Source organism: Lacerta agilis, chromosome 10 (genome assembly GCF_009819535.1).
Source record: "Lacerta agilis isolate rLacAgi1 chromosome 10, rLacAgi1.pri, whole genome shotgun sequence".
Taxonomy (NCBI): domain Eukaryota; kingdom Metazoa; phylum Chordata; class Lepidosauria; order Squamata; family Lacertidae; genus Lacerta; species Lacerta agilis.
In genome coordinates, this window is record NC_046321.1 from 4,254,864 (window position 1) to 4,279,105 (window position 24,242).

General features: G+C 46.9%; 1 protein-coding gene across 1 annotated transcript; it reads left to right on the forward strand.

Annotated features, from left to right (window-relative positions):
* The first annotated feature begins 4,490 nt into the window (after window positions 1-4,490).
* LOC117054430 (carboxypeptidase A2-like) lies at window positions 4,491-23,053 on the forward strand. Its single transcript, XM_033163240.1, has 11 exons — window positions 4,491-4,565; window positions 8,249-8,330; window positions 11,272-11,406; window positions 12,552-12,650; window positions 13,562-13,663; window positions 13,994-14,095; window positions 15,540-15,650; window positions 15,762-15,852; window positions 18,087-18,289; window positions 20,365-20,449; window positions 22,821-23,053. Exons 1-11 carry the CDS (start codon window positions 4,501-4,503, stop codon window positions 23,006-23,008), a joined length of 1,263 nt encoding a protein of 420 aa, XP_033019131.1. The 5' UTR covers window positions 4,491-4,500; the 3' UTR covers window positions 23,009-23,053.
* The last annotated feature ends 1,189 nt before the right edge of the window (window positions 23,054-24,242 follow it).

Below are 24,242 nucleotides of genomic sequence, written 5' to 3' on the forward strand. Positions count from 1 at the left end.
GAACCGCTTCCTGAAGCATCTCCCACCTTCCTTTAAAAGGGATTTGGGATTGGAGCAAGCTGCGAGGGGGCTAGGTAAGGGGGTGGTTGAGATGCAAAGCCTAATCCTTTGGGAATGGTAGGATCTGGAATGATTCTAGACTGAAAGCAGAACATTGAGGACAAGCACGAAGGATTCCAGATTGAGAAAAGCCGCGTATTTGTGCTACAAATGGGTTAGTGTGCATGTAAATTTAGCAGGAATTATGAATCATATGTATTGGGTTCTAAATGGAATTCTTTCCCATATTTTCCGAGAACAGATTGTCCCGAAATGTAGTGATGGAATTCAGCCATGCAAGAAGGTTAGATATACAAAAGGTAAAATTTAATTTATTTGCTTTAAAAAAAGCATTTATTATTAAGCAAAAGTCAAGGAGTAACTGGAAGTTTAAAAATAACCTGCTGTTTGCTTTGGGGGAGACGACTGCCACATACCCAACTGTCCCATTTTAAGCAGGACATCCCGGAATCACAGAATCCTATTTTGAATGTTCAAAATAATTCTTTTAACCCATTGTTGCTTTGTTCTTTTGTAAACTGCTTTGAGGGTGTGTGTTTTTTTACCATCAAGTGGTGTGTAAATTTTAAGAAACATACTAAATAAGAATAGATCAAGTTGTGAGGCAATGACTGAGAGAAAGTCGCTCTCCACTGTCACCCAGGGAGTTTATAATAGGCAAGGGATTAAGTACAAAAACAGTGATCTATTTAATAGGTGGATTAGATTGGATTAAACTAGGATTGCCATATCCAGACAGAAAAGCTGTTGAACTTTTTTTGGCGAAGCTGTTCCGATTTGTTTTTAATTTTTTTTTTGCCAAAATTCTAGAACTTTTTTTTAGTTTAGGTCAAAGTTGTTCGGTGTTTTTGAGTTATTTTAGGGATCTCCAACCGGTCGATCGCAATATCCCTGATCGATCCTGGTCTATCCTCCCCAAATAAAGCTCAACAACTTCCGTCAACCCAATAAGTAGATCACTTCCCCTTAATTTGCACCCAGAAACTGCTGCCAGATATTTGGGAAATTCCAGATGTATGGCAACCCTAATTAAACAGGTGATTCATTAACTGTTATTAGGTGGGGGACAGATTATATTTCCAATAGATTAGTGCAGATTTTTCTTTCCTTCCTGGTCATATGGCTGGATTTTTCCCAGCCACTCTGGGCGGCTTCCAACAAAATATTAAAACACAGTAGTCCATCAAACATTATTATTATTATTATTATTATTATTATTATTATTATTATTATTATTATTATTATTATTATGTGTCCCGATTTTCCAGAATTACAGAAGCTGTCCCGGTTTCTGATTTGATCTCGTAAGGCCCCCCCTCATGAGTTGTCCCTGTTTTCACCAGAGAAATGGTGGAGGGCATGGAATAGGATGTCCCCTCTTTTCATTGGAGATACGTTGGAGGGCATGGCAGCGTGGTTGCGATGCTCTTTGAGAACCACCGAGCTAAGGTTAAAGCGGATGGCAGCCTTGCTATTTCTCCGCCGCAAAAATAACCCCCCCGTGTCTCTTTCTCTCTCACCTGATGCCTGCTAGGTTGCCAGGACCCCACCGAGAGGTGTCAAGACAGCAGGTGTGGTATCCTGGGGTGCCTAAGGAAGCTGTTTACAGGAGAGTGTGAAAGAGACGTCACGGAGGTCCAGGCGTCCCCCAGCTCTCCTCCTCCCAGGAAGGAGACGAAGGAGCGGCCCTCCAGGCTCAGCCAGCAAACCTTCTGTGACAGCGACTCCATGGGCACCTCGGCATCGCAGGTGTCCTCGTGGAAAGGCAGCCAGACGGGCGACACCGACGGCAGCGCCTCCAGCACGAAAGGGAGGAAAATGGTGGTGCGGCAGAGGAGCCCCAGGCGCGTCCCCTGGATGCCAGAGGAAGCGTGTCCCTGCTGCAAAGCCAAGAGGACGAGGGAGTGGCTGGCCCAGCACTTCTTTGACCCAGAGTGGTGCTCTCCAGGGAAGCACAACTGATCCCGAGGGGAGTCCCTCCCGGGGAAGGGCGACAATGTCCACACACGCAACCTGCTTTTGCCCGGGCTTACTTCAAGGGTTGTTTGCCTGGGCAAGGAGGGTGAGATGGGTGGCCTGCACCTCTGAGAGGTGTCAGAGGGCTGACACATGTCAATAAAGCTCCTATACAGTACCACATAGCATCCTCCTCTTTGCAACATGGTGGGAAGGCGGCCGGTTTGTTGAAACGCCGTTTGCCGGCTGAATGATGCCATCCGGGAGAAGCCGCGGTGTGTCAGGCGTGGTGGGTCGTTCCCACCACCACCCCCTTCGGTAACTTCACAGACAAGAATTGACAAGCATTTTAGATTTTATAGTCCTTTTTATTCAGTCATCGGGTTGCAAGCAAAAACCGACATCTCTCCACAAGGAGGGCAGTTGGCCAGGGGCGTAGCAAAGTAAATTGGTACCCGGGGGCAAAAGGAAAAAAAATGTCACCCCCCCCCAGAGGCGTAGTAAGGTCAGGTGGTGCCCGGCGCAGAAAATTTCTTGTCACCCCCCTTGGTTCCCCCCCTGCAAAAATGGTTTTACAGTGGTGCCCAGCTAGACGGAAATAATTCGTTCTACGAATCTTTTAATCAAGTGGTTTTTTCGTCCAGCGAAGCGGCAATGTAAACCGCGGTTTTCACTAGACGGGGGAAAAAACCCCGAAAAAATTCGTCTTGCAAGGCAGCCCCATAGACTTTTTCGTCTTGTGGGGCAGTCTCCCGCTAGACGAATGCCTTCGTCCAGCGAGTTTTTCGTCTAGCGAGGCATTCGTCTAGCGGGGCACCACTGTATGTTATTTCATATTTTCTTACAAAGGAATAATAACAAGTAACAATAATAATAAACTTTTATTTATATCCCACCCTCCCCGGCTGAAATCGGGCTCAGGGTGGCTAACATCAGATACATAACATTGGTATAAAATCAAACAATAATTAAATTACCTCCTAAAAACATCTCAAAATCAAATTAAAGTCCATTAGATGGCTTTCCACAGGGTTAGGGTTGGGAACAGTAAGTGCTCCACTGAACTGAAATTTCAGCCTTCACGACATAGGAAAACAGCCAAGTGAACAGCTATTTTGGTGGAGGAGGGTCAAGATATTAACCGATATGCATGAAATTTCATATATAGCTATATAATCCCTAGTATAGTAAGATAAGACCTTCGGAGCAGGCATTTTCAAAAAAAAAATTCCAAAAAAAAATTCAAAAAAAAAGTTCCTTGATAATTTGTCACCCCCTCCATTATGGAAACCGGGGCGGCCCACCCCCCGCCCCCCTTGCACGCCCCTGGTGTGTGGAACTCGCTGCCACAAGATGTGGTGACTGCCACTAGCTTGGGCAGCTTTAAAATGGGATTACACATGTCAATAATGGAGGATAGTTCTGTCAATGGTTCCTAAATTATGCTAGCCAGGTGGAACCTCCATATCCAGGCACAGTGCAGCTCAGGATACCGGTTGCAGGACAACAAAAATTCGAGCGCCGGTGGTGACGCGACACCCTTCTAGACTGCCAGCTGGCCACTGTTGGAAGCCAAATGCTCGACAAGACAGCCCTTTGGGCTCCCCTTCTGTCCTCCGGCCTCTCTCATTCCCCCCCCCCCGCAACTGACCTTCCACAATCACCCCCTTTTTTTGTCCCCCGCTCTCCCGCACATAATTTCCTGTCAGAAAAGGGGCAAGTGCCCCCACCGTCCTGAGGGAACCCCTTAACCCTTATTTTATTTTATTTTATTTTATTCTTTGGTAGATTTACAGAAAGGAAGACGCACACCAATAAAAAAAATTTTTTTAGATAGGAGGAAGACTAGACATGGGTGCACAAAGCATCACTATTTTTTGATGCAGGAAGTCCCGGGTTCGAATCCCTAGCATTGCCAGGTAGGGCTGGTACAGATTCCTGCCCAAAGCCCCAGAGATCTGCTGCCGGTCAGTGCAGGCAATTTGGAGCTACCTCTGGGTGGGGAACCTTTGGCCCTCCAGAGGTTGCAGAACTACAACTCCCATCAGCCCCAGCAGTTAACGACCAGTGGCTAGGGATGATGGGCGTTGTAGTTCAGGGACGTTTGGATGGCCAAAGATTCCCCACGCCTGGGCTAGCTGCACCAGCACTCTGACTCAGCTGCCTTCCTCTGATTAGGCTTCCTCTGGAATATCTGGGCCGCATCCAGTCGCTTGGACAATCCTGCAATTTTGCTGTTTACTGCCATGCCCCGAGGGCTCCTGCGTCCCAACCTTGCTGATCAAGGTCCACCCATTAATTATATTATTACATCAAGGCAAGCAAGACTTTCCAAGGGAGAGATACTCGCTTATCTGCCAAGGTGCCTCGAACCTTTCAGACGTGACATGGGAATTTAAACACATGCAGCCTTGGACGGCACACGCAGCTTAAATACAGCCTCGCCGAATCGTCGTTCTTCCGCTTCGGAACATCTTTCAAAATATGAGGCTGTTTCTGCTTCTTGCAGCCCTTGTTGGGGCTTCCCAGGGACTGCAAACATTTGCTGGGTGAGTTCTCCTTTGGACCCCACTCTTTCTGGAACGCTTTCTTTGCTGCTTTCATGTCCTCCAACTTGCCCCTATTTTCCCAGGAAATTCCTTGAATCATAGAAGCCACCCCTGCTTCTGATTTGATTCTACGATGTCCTGGGATGAGCCAGCGTTGGCTCTGGTCCTTGCAAGCGTGGATACGCGTCTTTTGGTGACACTCTTCCATGCAATCCAGCTGACTTGCTCAGCACCAAAAGATATGCCTCCCGGTTTTCATCAGAGGAATGTTGGAGGGTATGGGCTTTTCAAACACTGCAACACCAGCAGACTCCGTGGCTCAGGCTTCCCCTGATGGCTGAGCCTGATGGCAGTTTTGTAGTTGATCTGGAGACTGGGGTAAGCTGCTACTTAGAATATGTTTGTGGCAACCTCAAAATACCTTCCTACGCCCTCGGGAAGATTGCCTCTAGGCTCAGCAAGCATCCGTCCCGATTCGTTTACAGCAACGACTTAGCAAATGTCATCTCACACTTTCTGAGGCATTTCCCCAACACTCGCCTTGCTGCAAAAAGTGGAGGTTTGTTGTCAGGGGCGTAGCAAGGTAAATTGGTACCCGAGGGCAAAAAATTGTTTGTCCCCCCCCCAAGGCATCGGAAGGTCAGGTGGTACCCAGTGCGGAAAATTTCTTGTCAACCCCCCATTGTTTCCCCCAGCCCTGCAAAAATGGTCTAACATTATTTCATATTTTCTTACAAAGGAATAATAACAAGTAATAATAAAATAAAACTTTTATTTATATCCCGCCCTCCCCGGCCGAAGTTGGGCTCAGGGTGGCTAACATCAGATACATAGCATTGGTATAAAATCAAACAATAATTAAATTACCTCCTAAAAAACATCTCAAAATCAAATTAAAGTCTAATTAGATGGCTTTCCACAGAGTTAGGGTTGGGAACAATAGTAAGTGTTCCTTGAACTGAAATTTCAGCCTTCATGACATAGGAAAACAGCCAAGTGAACAGCTATTTTGGTGGAGGGGGGGGGTCAAGATATTAACCGATATGCATGAAATTTCATATATAGCTATATAATCCCTAGTATAGTAAGATAAGACCTACGGAGCAGGCATTTTAAAAAAATAAAATAAAAAAAAATTCAAAGAAATTTTGTTTTCAAAAAAAATTGTTCCTTGATAATTTGTCACCCCCTCCATTATGGAACACGGGGCGGCCCGCCCCCCTTGCCCCCCTTGCTAAGCCCCTGTTTGTTGTACGAAAGCTTGGAATCAACTCTAGTTGCGCCATCCGAATCGCACACACCCCCTCCCCGAAAAGAAACAGCTAAATGCCATAACGGAGACCAACTCTTTCCATATTACAATTCAGACCTAAGTTGTGAATTGCTGGCATCCTCTGTCTCGGGACACATTGGGGGAGGGTGCCTTTGGGGGTGAGGTCGAGCTGTTGGAAGGTTGCAGCCAGGAGGAAGCCACTCGGGTGCCTGGGGCGTGGCAAGCCTCCCATAGGGACAGGGCGAGGGCAGCACGAACCGCCCATAGGGGCAGGGCGCACCGCAAGGCCTCTGGAGTCTCCCTGCCTTGCCCCGCTCAACCGCCCTGCAGCTGCCGGGGTGGGGTGGGGGGAGAGACAGAGGGCGGACCATTCGGGCAGTGCATACCTGCATGCGCCCAAGCCACCGCGTCTCTCTCAGGAGAGGTGCATGGCTCAAGCGCTGTGCTGGGCCCAGGGGTAATCCGGCAAGCGAGTTCCCTTATCCCACAATAGGGCAGGTTTAATAATGCTTATCGTTATTCTGCTCTGTTGTGCATCACTGACATTGGTGCCAACCTAGATGAACCACATCAATTCGGTGAGGTTGGTTCTTGCCCTATGTTGCCAACAGGAAATTGAGGGGCAAAGAGAGCGGCTGGTTTTGGCAGAGCAATCCTGCCACGTCCGGGGAAGGTGTTGGTGGGGCAGAGGAACCGGTCCAAAGACCTGCCGGCCGGAAGGGTGGAAAGACAGCTCCCCGCCCCCTCTTTTCCTCCTATTTCCAGCATTTCCATAAACACACAAACAAAATAATTAAGAGTTACAGGTAGGTAGTCGTGTTGGTCTGCCGTAGTCAGGGGGGAAATAATCCTTCCAGTAGCACCTTAGAGACCAACTAAGTTTGTTCTTGGTATGAGCTTTCGTGTGCATGCACACTTCTTCAGATACACAATTAAGAGATTTCCCTTCCCCTGGCCAGTGTACGGTTTACCCACCGCTCTTGTTGCGCGTCAAAGGATCAGGAGGGTTTGGGGATCTAGGAAAGCCAAAGCTGCCTCTGGTACTTATTTATTTTGTAAGGTTTATACACAGCTCGATTTCAGCAAACAAACCTCAAAACGAGAGAAGTTATCGATGAGAGGAATGAGCAGCCTTTCCAAAAGCTAAGACAGCAACAGAATGAAAAAGGAATAAAACTCGTGTCAGCTTTGTAAACTCCTGGATAAAGAGGACCCCTGACCATTAGGTCCGGTCGCGAACGACTCTGGGGTTGGGCCCTCATCTCGCTTTACTGGCCGAGGGATCCGGCGTACAGCTTCCGGGTCATGTGGCCAGCATGACTAAGCTGCTTCTGGCGAAACAGAGCAGCGCACGGAAACAGCGTTTACCTTCCCGCCGGAGCGGTACCTATTTATCTACTTGCACTTTGACGTGTTTTCAAACTGCTATGTGGGCAGGAGCAGGAACCCAGCGACGGGAGCTCACCCCATCGCGGGGATTCGAACCACCGACCTTCTGATCGGCAAGCCCTAGGCTCTGTGGTAATAAAAAATGGTTTCAGCAAGCTTGGAAAAGAGCACAGCGAAGGAGCATGTCTGGTTGTCAAGAGGCAGGGAGTTCCAAAGTGCAGGTGCTGCCATGCTAAAAGGCAATAGTTCTTACAAATGTGGCTCAGGGCTTATGCGCACCTGTAGCAGTGCCAGTTCTGCCAAATGAAGTGGTGAAGTAGGCGATCTCATGGGTAAACCTCTGAGGGCAGATCTCTCTCTCTCTCTCTCTCTCTCTCTCTCTCTCTCTCTCTCTCTCTCTCTCTCTCTCTCGGATCTCCTGCTCTGTCTGCTTGAAAAGTTTCCAGTTTGCAAGTTGTTTGTGACTGCTTTTTGAGAAGGCGTCATGAAAATCTGTCAGCATCCTGCTGTGTGCATTTCTCCTAAAACACAACACGTTTAGACGAAGGTTCCCTAATATAATGCATTTGTCTGTATGATTTTCTCTACCACGCACACTTTTCAGCACACCACACGCCTGGGCTTTTTTTTCCCCAGCCCAAACTCACCGGAACTCAGTTCCGGCACCTCTTAGGTGGGCGCCATTGTCATTATAAGACAACAAGGGAGGCGTTCTGGCACCTCATTTTCTAGAAAAACAGCACAGGCACACAGACATTTTTGTACATATTGCCGGATCTGGGGACTGCACCACAAAATTCAGAGAACTGCAAACTTTGGGGGGAGATCTGCATTTTGGTCCAGGTCGTGTTTTGAGAATATCGGACTTGGTAGGTTCCCATCAAAATGGGAACCAAGCCAAATGTCTCTTCCCATCCCAAAGCTCATGTTGGCTTCCCTGTGCGGTAAATCTACCGGTACCTTCGATAAAAGTGCAGTGCAGCAGAGAGCTTAGCTAAGTCCTATTTTTAAAATCTTGTAGTGATCAAGTTCTCCGGCTGGAGCCAAGCAACGATGAACAGGTCCGCCTCCTGAAGGAGCTTCAAGCTCTGGAACCTCTCCAGGTGTGTGTTTTTTCCTCTTGGGGGTGTTGGCTATTAAATAAAAAAATTAAGGTCTTATATATATATATATATATAATAAATGTTCATAAATGTGCCAAGCAAACACGTACATAAATGTGTGAGCCACATGTCAGGGGCGGCACAGGAGGAGAGTCCTGGAGCCATTTTGACTCCCAGGCTGACCAGGTGTTTCTCTGCAAGGAGGGAGGGGGTGAGGGAACCTTCCCATTGTCTCAGGAATTAAGTAATTACCACTTCAAAGGAATGGCCAGACTACCAGGAAAGGCAATCAGATAAGGCATTATCAAGATGACCTGGCAGACAGGAGATAAACAATGCACTCAGATTTCTGCTGTAGACCAGCTCTTCTGTGATGTATGTATGATGTATCTGGGGGGTCTTGGGCCACACCCCTTCTGTGATGTATGTATGATGTTTCTGGGGGTGGTCTTGGACTCCTGGGCAGGCAATTTTAATGTCTATATAAGGGCAGGCGCCACCTTGGTTTGGGGTCCTCCTCCAAACTCCTGTGTGTGAGGGGAGTACCCTGTTGCGACAGCTTTAATAAAGATCAGGCTTACTAGATGCTTTGCTTCTCAATATTCTCTGGTTGGCCTCTGTTATTCTCTCCTACCAATGGAGAACCTGCAAAGGACTCTATAAGGGCATAAGGGCAGATTTCTGTTTACAACAGCTAATTATCCATCCTGAATTTGAATGGTTGGGGGGGGGGTGACAGCTTGCTCGGAGACCGACAGAGCCTCTGGAAAAAGAATGCCCTGGAAGCTGTTATGGAAAAAATGTAGGTGCGAGGCTGCTCAGCCACCTAGCCGTCGGGCAAAGCTCGCGGGGTTCTGCGGAGGAAAAAAAGGAGTCCAGCCATCAATGGTGCAAAGAACAGAGATCTTAGTTTATTGCGCAACAGGTTCAAGCCAAGACTGAACGTCGGAAACAGGGTGACATGCGTTTTTAAAAGTTCCCCCCACAGCCCAAGATACAGTCCGGAAAGCATCATCAAAACATCACTAGAGCATCAGGACTACGTCAATAAAGAGGAGGGTTATACATGAATAACATAGTAGCAAACAAGATTAACATAAGGTAATGGTTCAGTTGGAAGATCCATCTTGAGCACCCGATGGGATTGGGAACAATAGTATCTTGGTTTGTATAGCCTGCCAAATGGCAAATCCGGAGGAAAACATTTCTGAAAATCACCCATTGATGGCTTCCTGAGGTCGTCCTGCAGAGGCTGCAGAGCCAATGCATTTCCCTGATGGGTTCCCTTAAGGGCATCGCCCTGTTGTAAGAATTTTAATGTATTTTATTTATATATAATAATTGTTATTAATGTACCAAAACAAATAAGGCCACATGTCTGAAAAACCAGCACAGGAAGACTCACTCCCAACTGACCAAGTATTTCTTTGTCTCAGGAACAAAGGGGGGGTTGCCCCTCCAGCTGCTCAGCAGACCTCTGCCTGAGTGATAATCTCTGGCATCCTGATACCTGTGTCAGACAAAAGGGTGTGATTAACTTGGCTGGGAGATAGGGAAATGTAAATATCTTTTGTTTCACCTGATGGGTTTTTGGTGGAGGGCGAGAGGAGACATGGGGGCGGGGTCCAAGATGCTACCAGACCCTCCCAATTTGTGATGTAATTCTAATGTATGGAGGGGTGGTCTTGAGCTGGGGGGGGATTTCAAAAGTCTATATAGGAGCTTGCGCACCTTTGTTCGTGGTCTTTTGCTTGCAAACACCCTGCTGCAGCAGTAATAAATAAAGGGCTACCGCCTTGCTTTGGGAGATTCTGTATTGTCTCTATTTTACTCATAAGTGCTCTTGAGAGGAGGGGAGCCCTACTAAGGCTCTCCCCTGGGTTCATGGACTCCCTTCTGGGGTTGAACCTAATTTTATAACAGCCCTGTACCCCAACAGTTTACTTGGGAGGAGACTTTGCTGAGGTGCCCCCCCCCCCCGGTAATTTCCGTAACAAAGCTCAGCTCAGAAGCCCAGGCTACGCTTTGCATAACTGCCACTCCTTAAAAGTTGCACAAGTAATAATGCCTATGATTGCACTGGCGTCCTCAGAGGAGTGTCTGTTTCTTCCTTTGCTTATTATACTTCATTTTCAGCTTGGGCTGCCTCTCCAAGGCATTCACAAACGCCACGCAAAGAGGGAGGCTGTAATTAGGGAGATGCTTTGGTGCGTATGGAAGTCCCGATTGCCCGGTTCCTGCTCAGAGTCCCGATTATATCTGAAATCAGCAGGTACGGGTGAACCTCGAAAAATTAGAATATCGTGGAAAGGTTCATTTCTTTCAGTAATTCAACTTAAAAGGTGAAACTAACATATGAGGTAGACTCATGACATGCAAAGCGAGATATGTCAAGCCTTTATTTGTTATAATTGTGATGATTATGGCGTACAGCTGATGAGAACCCCAAATCAACAATTTCAACTTTGGGGTTTTCATCAGCTGTGTACCATAATCACCACAATTATAAGGCTTGGCATATCTCGCTTTGCATGTCATGAGTCTATCTCATATATTAAACTCCAGTAGCTAATGAAAACAATTGCTTACATAAATGGACTTTTCCACGATATTCTAATTTTTCGAGTTTCACCTGTACACAGTCTCTGCAGGTTCAAATGGCCCTCCCATGTTGGGTTCAACTTGACTGCCTTCTCCGACTCCCAGGAGTAGCAGCAAAGGAGGCAACTCTCCCCGTCCCCAATGCTTCCCCATCATGAAGCCATTTCTGGCTAGTGTACCTCAACAAATATGGGAATTTGGGGCTCTCTGTGGCCGTGAGAAGCTGTGATGGCTTCAGGGTTTTGCGACAATCCCGGCATTTTCAGGGACGTTGGAGCCTATGCTGTTTCTTTCAACGATTCATTAACTCGCGCTTTTTTTGCTTGTCTTTGTATGCCAGCTGGATTTCTGGCATTTCCCTTCATATCCTGGTCGCCCGGCAGATGTCCAAGTCCCCTTCGCCTGCCTGCAAGATGTCAAAGCCTTCCTGGAGTCCCATCAAATCAAGTACTCCGTCATGATTGAGGATGTCCAGGTAAGGAAAGGAGAAAAAGAGGTGGGAGGAAATCTACCGCGAAGCCTTATGTCTGTTAAGTCTGTTGAGAATGCTTGAAAAGTATGGTGTGGATTTGACCTTAAAAAAAAAAAGGTAAAGGACCCCTGACAGTTAAGTCCAGTCGCGGACGACTCTGGGGTTGAGGCGCTCATCTCGCTTTACTGGCCGAGGGAGCCGGCATTTGTCCGCAGACAGTTTTTCCGGGTCATGTGGCCAGCATGACTAAGCTGCTTCTGGCGAAACCAGAGCAGCACACAGAAACGCCATTTACCTTCCCGCTGAAGCGGTACCTATTTATCTACTGCGGTACCTCTGGATGCGAATGGTATCCGTTCCGGAGCCCCGTTTGCATCCTGAGCAGAACGCAACCTGCAGTGCCGCTTCTGCGCATGCGTGGGTCACGATTTCGCACGTCTGCGCATGCGTGCGACGTAATTTGACGCGTCTGTGCATGCGCGAACCGCCGAACCCGGAAGTAACCCGTTCTGGTACTTCTGGGTTTGGCGCATTCGTAATCCGCGGCGTTCGCAACCTGCAGCGATCATATCTAGAGGTATGGCTGTACTTTCCACTTTGATGTGCTTTTGAACTGCTAGGCTGGCAGGAGCTGGGACCGAGCAACGGGAGCTCACCCTGTTGCGGGGATTTGACCTTCCAATCGGCAAGCCCAAGAGGCTCTGTGGTTTAGACCACAGCGCCACCCGCGCCCCTGGATTTGACCTTAGCAGCATTATATTTCACAAGAAGAAGTGCCATATATTTAACGTTTAGACAGCAAAGAGGGGTGGCTGCTCCCCCGTTTTTTAACTCCCTCCCACAACTGGAGACTCTTCGAAGTCCAAGGCTATAACGTCCAAGGCTGGGCACTGTTAATAAATAATAATAATGTTGCAGTAATGATGCAACATGGTGTGACGTGGTTCAGGATTCCAGTGACTCCACTCCATCCCTTTATGCCACTTCTGCAGGGAAGGAGAGAGGTGCCATCCTGCAACTTTCTCAAAAAAAAAAAAAACCCATTAGATTCTATTTGGGGTGGGGCATGAGGCTATGAGCTCCAGCTCTTGGGAGAGAAAACACACGCACAAAGGATTTCCCCATCCTGACTGGTGTTTTTGCCCTAGGCTATTGTGGATGAAGAAGCCCGAGAGATGAAGCTCAACGAGCGGAGGGAGCGCGGCAGCAACAGTTTCAACTATGCCGCATATCACCCCTTAGAATCCGTAAGCAGGATAAGGATTTGCTCGCCTCCTCTAACCCGCCGCTTTTGTCTTTCTCTTCAAACTCAAGATGGAGATGGTGGAGAGTCAGATCATGCCCATTTCAACTGCAAGTAGTTGGTCCTGGCAATCAGGTGGCCCCAGAGAGCCAGCCCTGTGTGTCCTGGCCTGGCGTGCCAAATCTGCCGTGCTGCTACAGCAAGGGCAACGTGCTGTCACTCATCTGTAAGATCAAGAGACGTTAGGAAGATGCCTCGTTCTGAGCCAGATTGTTGGCCCGCCTAAGTCAGTATTTGCAGGGAATTAAATAACTGAATGGACTCACGTGGGTGGGTGGACAGCAAAAAGAAACGGCGCCTGGATTTGAAAAATGGGGCTAGCACACAGCCCCAGTAGCAGAGAATGAAACTCATAAAAGTTGCACAACGGCGTAGCCTTAGGAATATAGTTTGTTAAACCTTTCTTACCCCGTTACAACACTCCCCTCTTTTGCAAGGAACAGGCGACACACTGCTAAGTAAGTTAAACATGCTTTACTTACAGATTCAAGGTCTCAGTCATGCAAGGTTCCATGCAGCAGCCAGGATAATACAGGCAAAATATTTACTGGCAGCCCTGTTTAGGGAAGTTTTTAATTTGTGACTTTGTATTGTATTTTGGTATTTGTTGGAGGCCGCCCAGAGTGGCTGGGGAGACCCGGCCAGATGGGCGGGGTATAAATAATAAATTATTATTATTATTATTATTATTATTATTATTGCAAGCGTTGTTGCTTTACTCCCAACACTTGTTTCTAGATACAACATTCTCTCTCTCTCTCTCTCTCTCTCTCTCTCTCTCTCTCTCTCTCTCTCTCTCATAAACATTCCGCTCTCCAACGGCGGTATAAAACACACGACGATGTTGTATTTTAGATTTACAGCGCTATGGATGATATTGTGACTGAATTCCCCCAGCTTGTGAGCAAACATCAGATTGGGGAGTCTTATGAAAAACGACTCCTCTTCGTCCTCAAGGTACGCTTCATGTCTGCGCATTGAAACGCCACGTGGGGCCGTGTGCGAATAATGCCTCCCGAGGTCTGAGGTTGGCTGCTGTATATCTTCCGATATTTTGACAGGAGGAATTAAACGCGCCAATTTCATGTTAACTACTACGTCATTAGCTAACTGCAAACGGTGCAATTTCTCCGCAGCTAGCTGCTTCTTGCCTGTTTAATCCGCCTGCTGCCATGTTTCGATGGTTGCATTTTTCTCTTGTTAGCCACCCTGCACATATTTTGGTGGAAAGGCAGGGAGTAGATTCAGCAAGTAAACATCCCTTAAACACCCCTTTCCGTTCAATAGTTCAGCACCGGAGGAAAGAGCCGCCCTGCGATCTGGGTCGATGCCGGCATCCACGCTCGAGAATGGGTCACCCAAGCCACTGCCCTTTGGACTGCGAAGAAGGTTGGCTGTTCTTTCCGGCTGAACTATAGCTAATCCCTTTTCGCCTAAGGGCCGCATTGAGCCTTGGGCGTGCCTCTGAGGGCCTCATGCCAGCGGTGAGCATGGCCAAAATGAGTGGGACCCATCCTCATGAACATACCGCTGGAGAATAAAAGGGGGCAGAACTGTTTCTTGGAAGGAGGTTCCACTGCAGCCCTTTTTGCCTGGAGTTCCACCAAAACTCAGATCCGACTCAAGCTGGCCACCTGTAGGTGTAGAGGATTACCAGCTAAAAACACGGAACGGCTGTTTTTCCTCATCTCAAAGCTGGTTTTTTTTGGGGGGGGGATGCATCTAAGCAAAGTTTTTCCTAAGAATCATAGAATTGCAAAGTTGGGAGGGAACCCAAGGATCATCTAGTAGTCCAACCCCCTGCAATGCACGAATCCTTCACCCAACGTGGGACTCGAACTCATGACCCTGAGATTAAGAGTCTCATGCTCTACCAACTGAGCTATCCCTTGGGTTAGATACAACCCGATAAAAGGTAAAGGTAAAGGGACCCCTGACCATTAAGTCCAGTCATGTCCAACTCGGGTTGTGGCACTCATCTCGTGTTACTGGCCGAGGGAGCCAGCGTACAGCTTCTGGTTCATGTGGCCAGCATGACTAAGCCGCTTCTGGCGAACCAGAGCAGCACACGGAAACGCCGTTTACCTTCCCGCCAGAGGGGTACCTTTTACTCTACTTGCACTTTTATGTGCTTTCAAACTGCTAGGTGGGCAGGAGCTGGGACCGAGCAGTGGGAGCTCACCCCGTCATGGGGATTCGAACCGCCGACCTTCTGATCGGCAAGCCCTAGGCTCTGTGGGTTAACCCACAGCGCCACAATAGAGGCAGGATAAATATGGATTGTGGCTAACACTGTGTGTGCACCACTTCCCACACCAGAGTGTGCTGCATGCAGAGTAAACAGGAGTATGTGCACATAGTACAAAGGTTTGAATGGTTCAGGGCCACAATACCCCCAGGACCGCTCTCCATATGAACCCCGTAATCATTATCCGAGGCCCTTCTTTATGTGCCTCCTCCCATGAGGGCAGCAACACAAAAACACGGCCTTTTATGTGGTGGCTCCCCATTTGTGGAATGCTCTCCCTAGGGAGGTTCGCCTGGCACCTTCATCATACATCTTTACGCAGCAGGGTAAAAACATTCCTCTTCACCCAGGCCTTTGGCTGAAAGACATCCAATGCCCTTTTAAATGTGTTTGTAGGAGGGGGGGCGGTTATTGGTTTGCTAGGTTATTTTTACTAGGTATTTTGTGGCTTTTCCATTGTGGTTTTTAGGTTCTGAACTGCCCTGAGATCTGTGGGAATGAAGGGCAGTATACAAATAATCATCATCATAATAATATAGAGGCTGAGACAAAAAATAGCCCTAAGACCTCTTCTGCCCTCTCCAGATTGCCAGTGACTATGGGAACGATCCGTCAGTAACTTCCCTGTTAAACACAATGGATGTTTTTCTGATGCCTGTTGCAAATCCGGATGGATATGTCTTCTCTCAAACCAAAGTGAGTCCTTGAAAACCTACCGTCTTCTCTTCTCATTCAAACTGGGAAGCTTAATCCAGCCACCGAGGTCCTTTATCCACCTTTCTCGCCATTCTTCTTTCTGACTTTCAGAATCGTATGTGGAGGAAGACTCGCTCCAAGATTCCTGGCAGCTTGTGTTTTGGGGCTGATCCAAACAGGAACTGGGACGCCGGCTTTGGAGGTAGGCAGAGGGATTTAATCTTGGGCTCGTCATGCGACAGGGGGCGATGCTTTGTTCGACTGATTCCATTTATGAATCGCCCTCCATAAAACATCTTGGAGCCGTTGCAAAGGGCAAAACATCAACAGTTCAAAAATAGCATGTGTAAGGACGTTCAGTGGTTGCTCATGAGTAAAGCGCCAGACGCCGAACTTCTAAAACTAAGTTCTTTATTGTGCAAAGCTATATACAGTGGAGCAAAAGATCAAACGTCCATCTCAACCCTCCGCAGAGTCCAGGAATGATCCTTTCCTGTTCTTTGTCCAGCAAAAGAGGCGCGGGATTCTGAACCCCCGCCTCCCCCTTCCACGTCCTTCCTGTCTGCACCCTCAGAGCGTGGGAACCTGACCCCGTTCCCCGCTATCCCCACGGTGCTGAGGCTCTGCGATCCTCTCAGAGCCCCTGCACCGCCTTCCTGCTTCTGACTCCCCCTCCCCACTGGAGGAATGGGAGCTTCCGGCGGAGGAGGGGGGAGGAACAGCTGGTAAAATGCACAGGGGGTTCCCCATACTGCAAACGCTCCCGCGATCCCGTCGATCGCGGGGAGGGGGGTTTCGTGACAGCATGTTAATAATAATAGCTGCAAAATTCTGTATTTAGAAACAAAGAAGGACAAATCCCACATACAAAAATTTAAAAAAGTTTATGATCCAATACGAACAGAAAGAAAGATCTCCTAAAAGGCGTATTGAAATAGTCCTCGATAGTCCACGAAGACAGTGTCTGTTTGATGTGCAAATCCCTTTCAAAATTCCCAAGGGATTCTGCTCTCACTTATCCTCCATGAGACCATCAGTTTGGCTCCCAGCCCTTTTCCATAGTAGTGCCAAGATTCTAGTCCAGGGGTCAGCAAACTTTTTCAGTAGGGGGCTGGGTCCACTGTCCCTCAGACCATGTGGTGGGCCAGACTATATTTTGAAAAGAAAAAAAGAACAAATTCCTATGTCTCACAAATAACCCAGAGATGCATTTTAAATAAAAGGACACATTCTACTCATGTAAAAATACCCTGATTCCCGGACCGCCCCTGGGCCAGATTTAGAAGGCGATTGGGCCGCATCCAGCCCCCGGGCCTTAGTTCAGGGACCCCTGCTCTAGTCCTCCTTAATACTACTAGTAGCAATTTTATTATTTAGGCTCCACCCACCTGGCTGGGTTTCCCCAGCCACTCTGGGCGGCTTAAAGAACATATAAAACATATTAAAACTGTCGCTTTCTGCCCTAACCACTAGGCCATTGGCAGATGTCATGGGAGCAAGGAGAGGCCTTAAGTGCATCACATACCCTCCAACATTTCTCTGATGAAAATAGGGACATCCTACCATACCTCCAACATTTCTCCAATGAAAATAGGGATGTCCTAAGGAAAAGTGGGACATTCTGGGATCAATTCAGAAACCAGGACAGTTTTTTGTAAATCTAGGACTGTCCCTGGAAAATAGGGACCCTTGGAGCCAGTGTGGTGTAGTGGTTAAGAGTGGTAGTCTCGTAATCTGGTGAACCGGGTTCGCGTCTCCGCTCCTCCACATGCAGCTGCTGGGTGACCTTGGGCTAGTCACACTTCTCTGAAGTCTCTCAGCCCCACTCACCTCACAGAGTGTTTGTTGTGGGGGAGGAAGGGAGAGGAGATTGTTAGCCGCTTTGAGACTCCTTCGGGTAGTGTCAGATCGTCGGTGGTTGCTCATGAGTAATCAGCCAGAAGTCGAACTTCTAACAACTAAGTTCTTTATTGTGCAAATATTTACAGTGGAGCTCAAATAAAGACGTCCATCTCATCCCTCAGCAGAGTCCAGGAATGACCGTTTCCGGTTCTTGGTCCAGCACAGAAGGCGCGGGATTCTAAACCCCCGCCTCCCCCTTCCACGTCCTTCCTCCCTTCGTGATTGGAGCGCGGGAAAAGGTCCCTGTTCCCCACTTCCTGCTTGGTGTTGAGGCTCTGTGATCCTGACACAGCCCCTGTCCCGACTCCCTGCTTCCATCTCCCCCTCCCCACTTCTTCTTCTTCTTCTTCTTCTTCTTCTTCTTCTTCTTCTTCTTCTTCTTCTTCTTCTACTTCTTCTTCCTCGTCTTCTTCTTCCTCCTCCTCCTCCTCCTCCTCCTCCTCCTCCTCCTCCTCCTCCTCTTCTGGTCTGCAATCCCAGCCTAGTGGTGAGCTTTCGTTTTGACCTTGTTCTTTGGGCTTCCCACTTTGGCAGGACCCGGAGCCAGCAACAACCCCTGCTCCGATTCCTACCATGGCCCCAGCGCCAACTCCGAGGTGGAAGTGAGGTCCGTCGTGGATTTCGTGAGGAGCCACGGAAACCTCAAGGCTTTCATCAGCATCCACAGCTACTCCCAACTTCTGATGTTCCCCTACGGCTACAATTGCACCGCCGCCGTCAAGGATTACGAAGAACTGGTAAGGCCCCAGGCTGGACTTGGCTGTCCTGGCAGAGACGCCCGCTGCTGGCCGGCTGCTCGATGACAGTGGCAAAGGTTATGACTCCAGCAGCCAGAGGCAGAGGCAGAGGTGGAACTCCCCGCCACAGGACAGCCACTGATTCAGATGGTTAAAAAAAAAGGGATTAGGTGAAAATCATGGAGTAGAATGCTCCCAGCTGCAATGGCAGTGTTGTGATTTTGCTGGTGGAGGGAATTAAACCCCTGGATGCCAGTTGCTGCGAATCAGAAGTCTGGAAGAGTCTTGCACTTGAACCCAGATCCTGCTTTGGGTTTCCAATTTTGTATATGGTCTGCCAAAGCGAGCACCTGCTTTGGGTTTCCATAGTTGCAGTGGTACCTTGGTTCTCAAACTTAATCCGTTCTGGTAGTCCATTCCAAAACCAAAGCGTTCCAAAACCAAGACGCGCTTTCCCATAGAAAGGAATACAAAATGGATTAATCCCTTCCAGACTTTCAAAAACAACCCCTAAAACAGCAATTTAACATACTTTTACTATCTAACGAGAACATTGATCCATAAAATGAAAACAGTAAACAATGTACTGCAGTCACACAATCAATCAATCAATCAATCAATCAGTAGCTGAACTGGGTTCCACACAGTCACAAAAACAAAACAAAAAGAGCCACAAAAACAAAAATGCAAAATAAATAGCAAAAACAGACAAGACACTCAAAACGGAAGTGTGGCATTCAAAATGGAGCATGTTCGGCTTCCAAAAAAAGTTTGCAAACCGGAACACTTACTTCTGGGTTTGCAGTGTTTGGGTTCCAAGTTGTTTACGAACCAAGGCGTTTGAGAAACAGGGTACCACTGTATCCGGTTGGCCACAGTGAGAACAGGATGCTGGACTCAATGGGACCCCTTCATTGCTACCCAGAGCATATTAGGATTCCAAGTGTGCAAATCTTTGCAACTTTGTCTTTGTGGCACCCTGGTGGACGTTGTGGATTGTTTTCATTAGCTACTGGAGTTTAATATATGAGATAGACTCACGACATGCAAAGCGAGATAGGTCAAGCCTTTGTTTGTTATAATTGTGATGGTTATGGCATACAGCTGATGAAAACCCCAAATTAACAATTTCAATTACAGGTGGGTAGCCGTGTTGGTCTGCCATAGTCAAAACAAAATAAAAAATTCTTCCCAGTAGCACCTTAGAGACCAACTAAGTTTGTTCTTGGTATGAGCTTTCTGAAGAAGTGTGCATGCACACGAAAGCTCATACCAAGAACAAACTCAGTTGGTCTCTAAGGTGCTACTGGAAAGAATTTTCTAAAATATGCAGGGATTTATGATACGTAGAATGAACCGTGGAAAGAGAAGAAGGGAAGTCATTGATATTTTAAGGATGTTTAGGTGAGTGCAGTCTTCTAAATTGTAAAACAGAAAATTTAATAGGATTATATTTTAAAAAATAAAACAGAGGTTGGGTGCCCATCTGCCAAGGAGGCTTTAGCTGTGGTTCCTGTCATTTGGGAGGGCTGGACTAGATGACACTTGGCGGTCCCTTCCACCTTTACAGTTCTGTGGTTCCGCCCCTGTGTGTTTCTGATCTGCTCTCCTCCCTCACTGATCCACCCCATTCCCCATCTCTCCAACAGCGGTGCCCCAGCACCTATGTCTGGCTTCTGTTGGGCTACCCGCTCCTCTCTCTCGCCCACGGGCTCATCTGCTTAGTCTCTAAGGTGCTACTGGAAAGAATTTTTTATTTTGTTTTAACAATTTCAACTTCGGCATCAGCTGTGCACCATAATCATCACAATTATAAGGCTTGGCATATCTCGCTTTGCATGTCATGAGTCCATCTCATATATTAAACTCCAGTAGCTAATGAAAACAATTGCTTACATAAATGGACATTTCCACGATATTCATATTTTTCGAGTTTCACCTGTATAACCCAACCAACCAACCAACCAACCAACCACACCTCTAGCTTTGTTTTCTCCATCCTTTGGTAGGAGATGTTCCAGGGATTCAAAGGTTGTTTTGTGATTTCCCTCGACTGACTTTTGATTTCCTTCTAGGATGCGCTAGGAAAAAAGGCTGCAGACGCTCTTGCTTCTCTCTACGGCACCCTATATAAAGTTGGCCCCATTTGCAACATTATCTGTGAGTATATGCCTGGTATTGTGGTCATCAGAGGTCTTCCCCCAGCTCAGGATGGGGGCGGCTTTACAGCCCAAGGGCCACCTTTCGGTGGTGGGAGGGACCAGAGGCGAAAGAGGGCGGAGCCACAGAGGCCACACCCACCTTAATTGCTTTTTGTAGCACAGATCAACATTTCAGTTTTTCAGTTGCACAATAAACTGCTTACATGCTTAGCAATATTATTTGACACCCTAACATGACAAACGTTAAATACTTTGTTGAATATTTGAAGGGAAAAAAACAACCACCGTTACGGTTATGTTAAAACGTATACAGGATTTTGAAGTATAGCAACAGATGAGAATTTGTAGTTTGATCATTTAGAGTTAACGTAAATAATAGATAAAATGTAAGTAACGGAGCAACTTTATAAGGGAATGAAAGAACATAATATGAGAGATTTGTTCTGATTGTGTTTGAAAAGAATTTGTAAAAGTTGAAAACGTAATAAAAAATATTATTAAAAGAAAACATGACAAATATTAATCTTCCCCAACAATGATGTCATTGGAATTTATCCCTTGTAAATTATCAGAAATTAATAAGGTACATTTAATTATATTTAATACCTTGCCATTTTTACATACATATTTTTTTTATGTTGAACGAGAAAACTTCAGCTGGTTACAACCCATAAAGCTGGTTTAGGCTGAGTAGGCACTCTGTGTTTAAAGCACATTTGAAGTACATTATTTGAAAGTGCTGGTGTTGACCTACAAAGCCTTACACGGCTCAGGATCTCAATACTTTAAGAATCACCTCTCCGCATGTGAACTGACCCGGACTGTGCATTTGTCATCTGGGAGGGGGAACATCCTCCATGCTCCTCCTCCCAGAGAAGTTTAGAGGGGGCCACATGAGAACGGGGCATTTTTGCGTGCTGGCTCCGCAATTGTGGAATGCTCTCCCCAGAGAGGCTCACCTGGCGCCATCATTTCATGTCTTTAGACGCCAGGCAAAATCATTCTTCTTTACCCAGGCCTTGTTGTTGTTGTTCAGTCGTTCAGTCGTGTCCGACTCTTCGTGACCCCATGGACCAGAGCACGCCAGGCACGCCTATCCTCCACTGCCTCCCGCAGTTTGGCCAAACTCATGCCAGTCGCTTCGAGAACGCTGTCCAACCATCTCGTCCTCTGTCGCCCCCCTCTCCTTGTGCCCTCCATCTTTCCCAACATCAGGGTCTTTTCCAGGGAGTCTTCTCTTCTCATGAGGTGGCCAAAGTACTGGAGCCTCAACTTCAGGATCTGTCCTTCCAGTGAGCACTCAGGGCTGATTTCTTTAAGGACGGATAAGTTTGATCTTCTTGCAGTCCATGGGACTCTCAAGAGTCTCCTCCAGCACCATAATTCAAAAGCATCAATTCTTCAGCAATCAGCCTTCTTTATGGTCCAGCTCTCACTTCCATACATTACTACTGGGAAAACCTCTTAAACAATCTACTAATTTACTATTAGGCTGTCAGTATGCTTTTGACTGTATTTTTATTGTGTTTTTATCACTGATGTTTTGCAATGTGTTTCTAATCTAATGTTGTACGCCGCCCTGAGATCTTTTGATAGAGTGTGGTATATAAATTGAATACTAATAATAATAATAATAATAATAATAATAATAATAATAATAATAATAATTTATTACTTATGCCCCGCCCATCTGGCCAGTGCTTCTCAGCCACTCTGGGCAGCTTCCAACAGAATATTAAAATCACAACAAAACATCAAACATTAAAAACCTTCCCCAAACAGGGCTGCCTTCAGATGTCTTATAAAAGTTAGATAGCTGTTTATTTCCTTGACATCTGGTGGGAGGGTGTTCCACAGGGCGGGCGCCACTACCGAGAAGGCCCTCTCAAATAATTCTGGGTGCTGTAGTTTACTCCTCAAAGAGTTACAATTCCCAGCAACCTTGTGGTCATTTAGTCGTGTCCGACTCTTCGTGACCCCATGGACCAGAGCACGCCAGGCACTCCTGTCTTCCACTGCCTCCTGCAGTTTGAACAAAATAAAAAATTCTTTCCAGTAGCACCTTAGAGACCAACTGAGTTTGTTCTTGGTATGAGCTTTCGTGTGCATGCACATGAAAGCTCATACCAAGAACAAACTCAGTTGGTCTCTAAGGTGCTACTGGAAAGAATTTTTTATTTTGTTTCGACTATGGCAGACCAACACGGCTACCCACCTGTTCCCGCAGTTTGGTCAGACTTAGCAAACTACAATACCCAGAAAACTTAGAGGAAAATGTGCTTTCGGTGTGCTTTCAATGTGTATAATGCGTACAGAGCATTATAGGTGGTCAGCCAGAGTTCCATCCTGAGCATTTTCTTTCCTCCCAGATCAAGCCAGTGGAGGCAGTATCGACTGGACTTACGACCAGGGCATCAAATACTCCTTTGGTCTCGAACTCAGAGACACCGGCCGGTACGGATTCCTCTTGCCCGCCAGCCAGATTATTCCGACAGCGCAAGAGACCTGGCTGGCTCTGAAGACCATCATGGAGCATGTAAGGGACCATCCATACTGAGAGGAAGGGATTTCGGAGCCTAGAGGGGCAGGGAGAGATATCAGCCACACGTTTCAGTTTAAAGATGAATAAAGGCGTCTTCAAAAAAACCCAAAGGAGTTGTGTTGTCTTGAAGGGGACAATTCCCTGTTGCTAATTATTCCCTGTTGTCAGTTCCCTGTTGTGAAATGCTTTTTAATGCTTTTAATGCTTTTTAAATGTATTCCTTAGCCTATATTCACAGCACTGTGCATTCATATATTTCTCTGTATATCATTGCTTATATTACAAGCCTCTGTAAAGAAGAACAGTTTAAATTGACATGAGGAGGACAAGGGGCCTCTCTTGGAAGTCGGCCTGAATCGGCCGACTCGGCCAAGGTTAAAAGATAAGCGCCGTCTGGGCAAAACAAAGAGCCTTAAAGAAGTCTTTTAAAATAGCATCACAAGGGAGGGGGAAGAGGCCCCTTTGAAGCCGGAATGTGTCTATTAATATTAAGCCTTATGAGTTAGCCTTATTAATCATATTATAAGCATCAAGCTTGTTAGAGTATTTTATGTACCTTTGCTATTATTGTTTTATTGATTTATACCCTTGTATTCTAAAGCCTAATGCAATAAGTTTATTGCCAGTTAATTGAAGTTATGCTTTCTTTGTTGATTGGCAATCACAGGTGTTATGAATAAGACTCAACCTTCAATAGACAATAGGGATCTGTGTGCTCACATGCTAGGTTCTATGTTGCCACCTTGGAGGAGGCTTGCCAAGAACAAACTCCCTTTACATTCCCAGACGGGAGGGCGAGCTAGGGGAGGCTTGGGAGGCAGAACTCCTAGAGAACACGTGAACACTGAGCCAAGTTTCGAATTCCTACAGTCATGTATAAATTAAGCTCACACCAGTCTCTCAGCGTGCAGTCTGGCGAATTATTCCCCTGCACCTTTTGGCTTTTGCTTTGCATATGCAATCCAAAATAAACCTGTTGTATCCTGCATGGTGTTTTGCCTCTTTGTGTTCATGCTCCTGCACTCAAGAGCCCAGAATGGTCTTACAGTCTCATAAGAAAAGGGTGCAGTGGGGAAGCCAAAAGCCATGGTTGGTGAAGTGTAGGTGGGTTCTCACAAGGCAAGACATAGTGGTGACAGCAAGAACCTTTATTGAATTAACAGAACTGGACAACAGAGGCAAAGTAACTGCTTTATATAGGTACATTTCTGAAGGCCTGGGCCATTCATACTCCCAACGTGATTGGCTG

Bases quoted from the DNA above. Each gene is read 5' to 3' on its own strand.
- LOC117054430 (XM_033163240.1), top strand. From the start codon at position 4,501: ATGAGGCTGTTTCTGCTTCTTGCAGCCCTTGTTGGGGCTTCCCAGGGA. The intron at 8,331-11,271 runs GTGTGTGTTTTT...TTTGTATGCCAG, and splicing joins AAGCTCTGGAACCTCTCCAG to CTGGATTTCTGGCATTTCCC. The intron at 12,651-13,561 runs GTAAGCAGGATA...GTTGTATTTTAG, and splicing joins CATATCACCCCTTAGAATCC to ATTTACAGCGCTATGGATGA.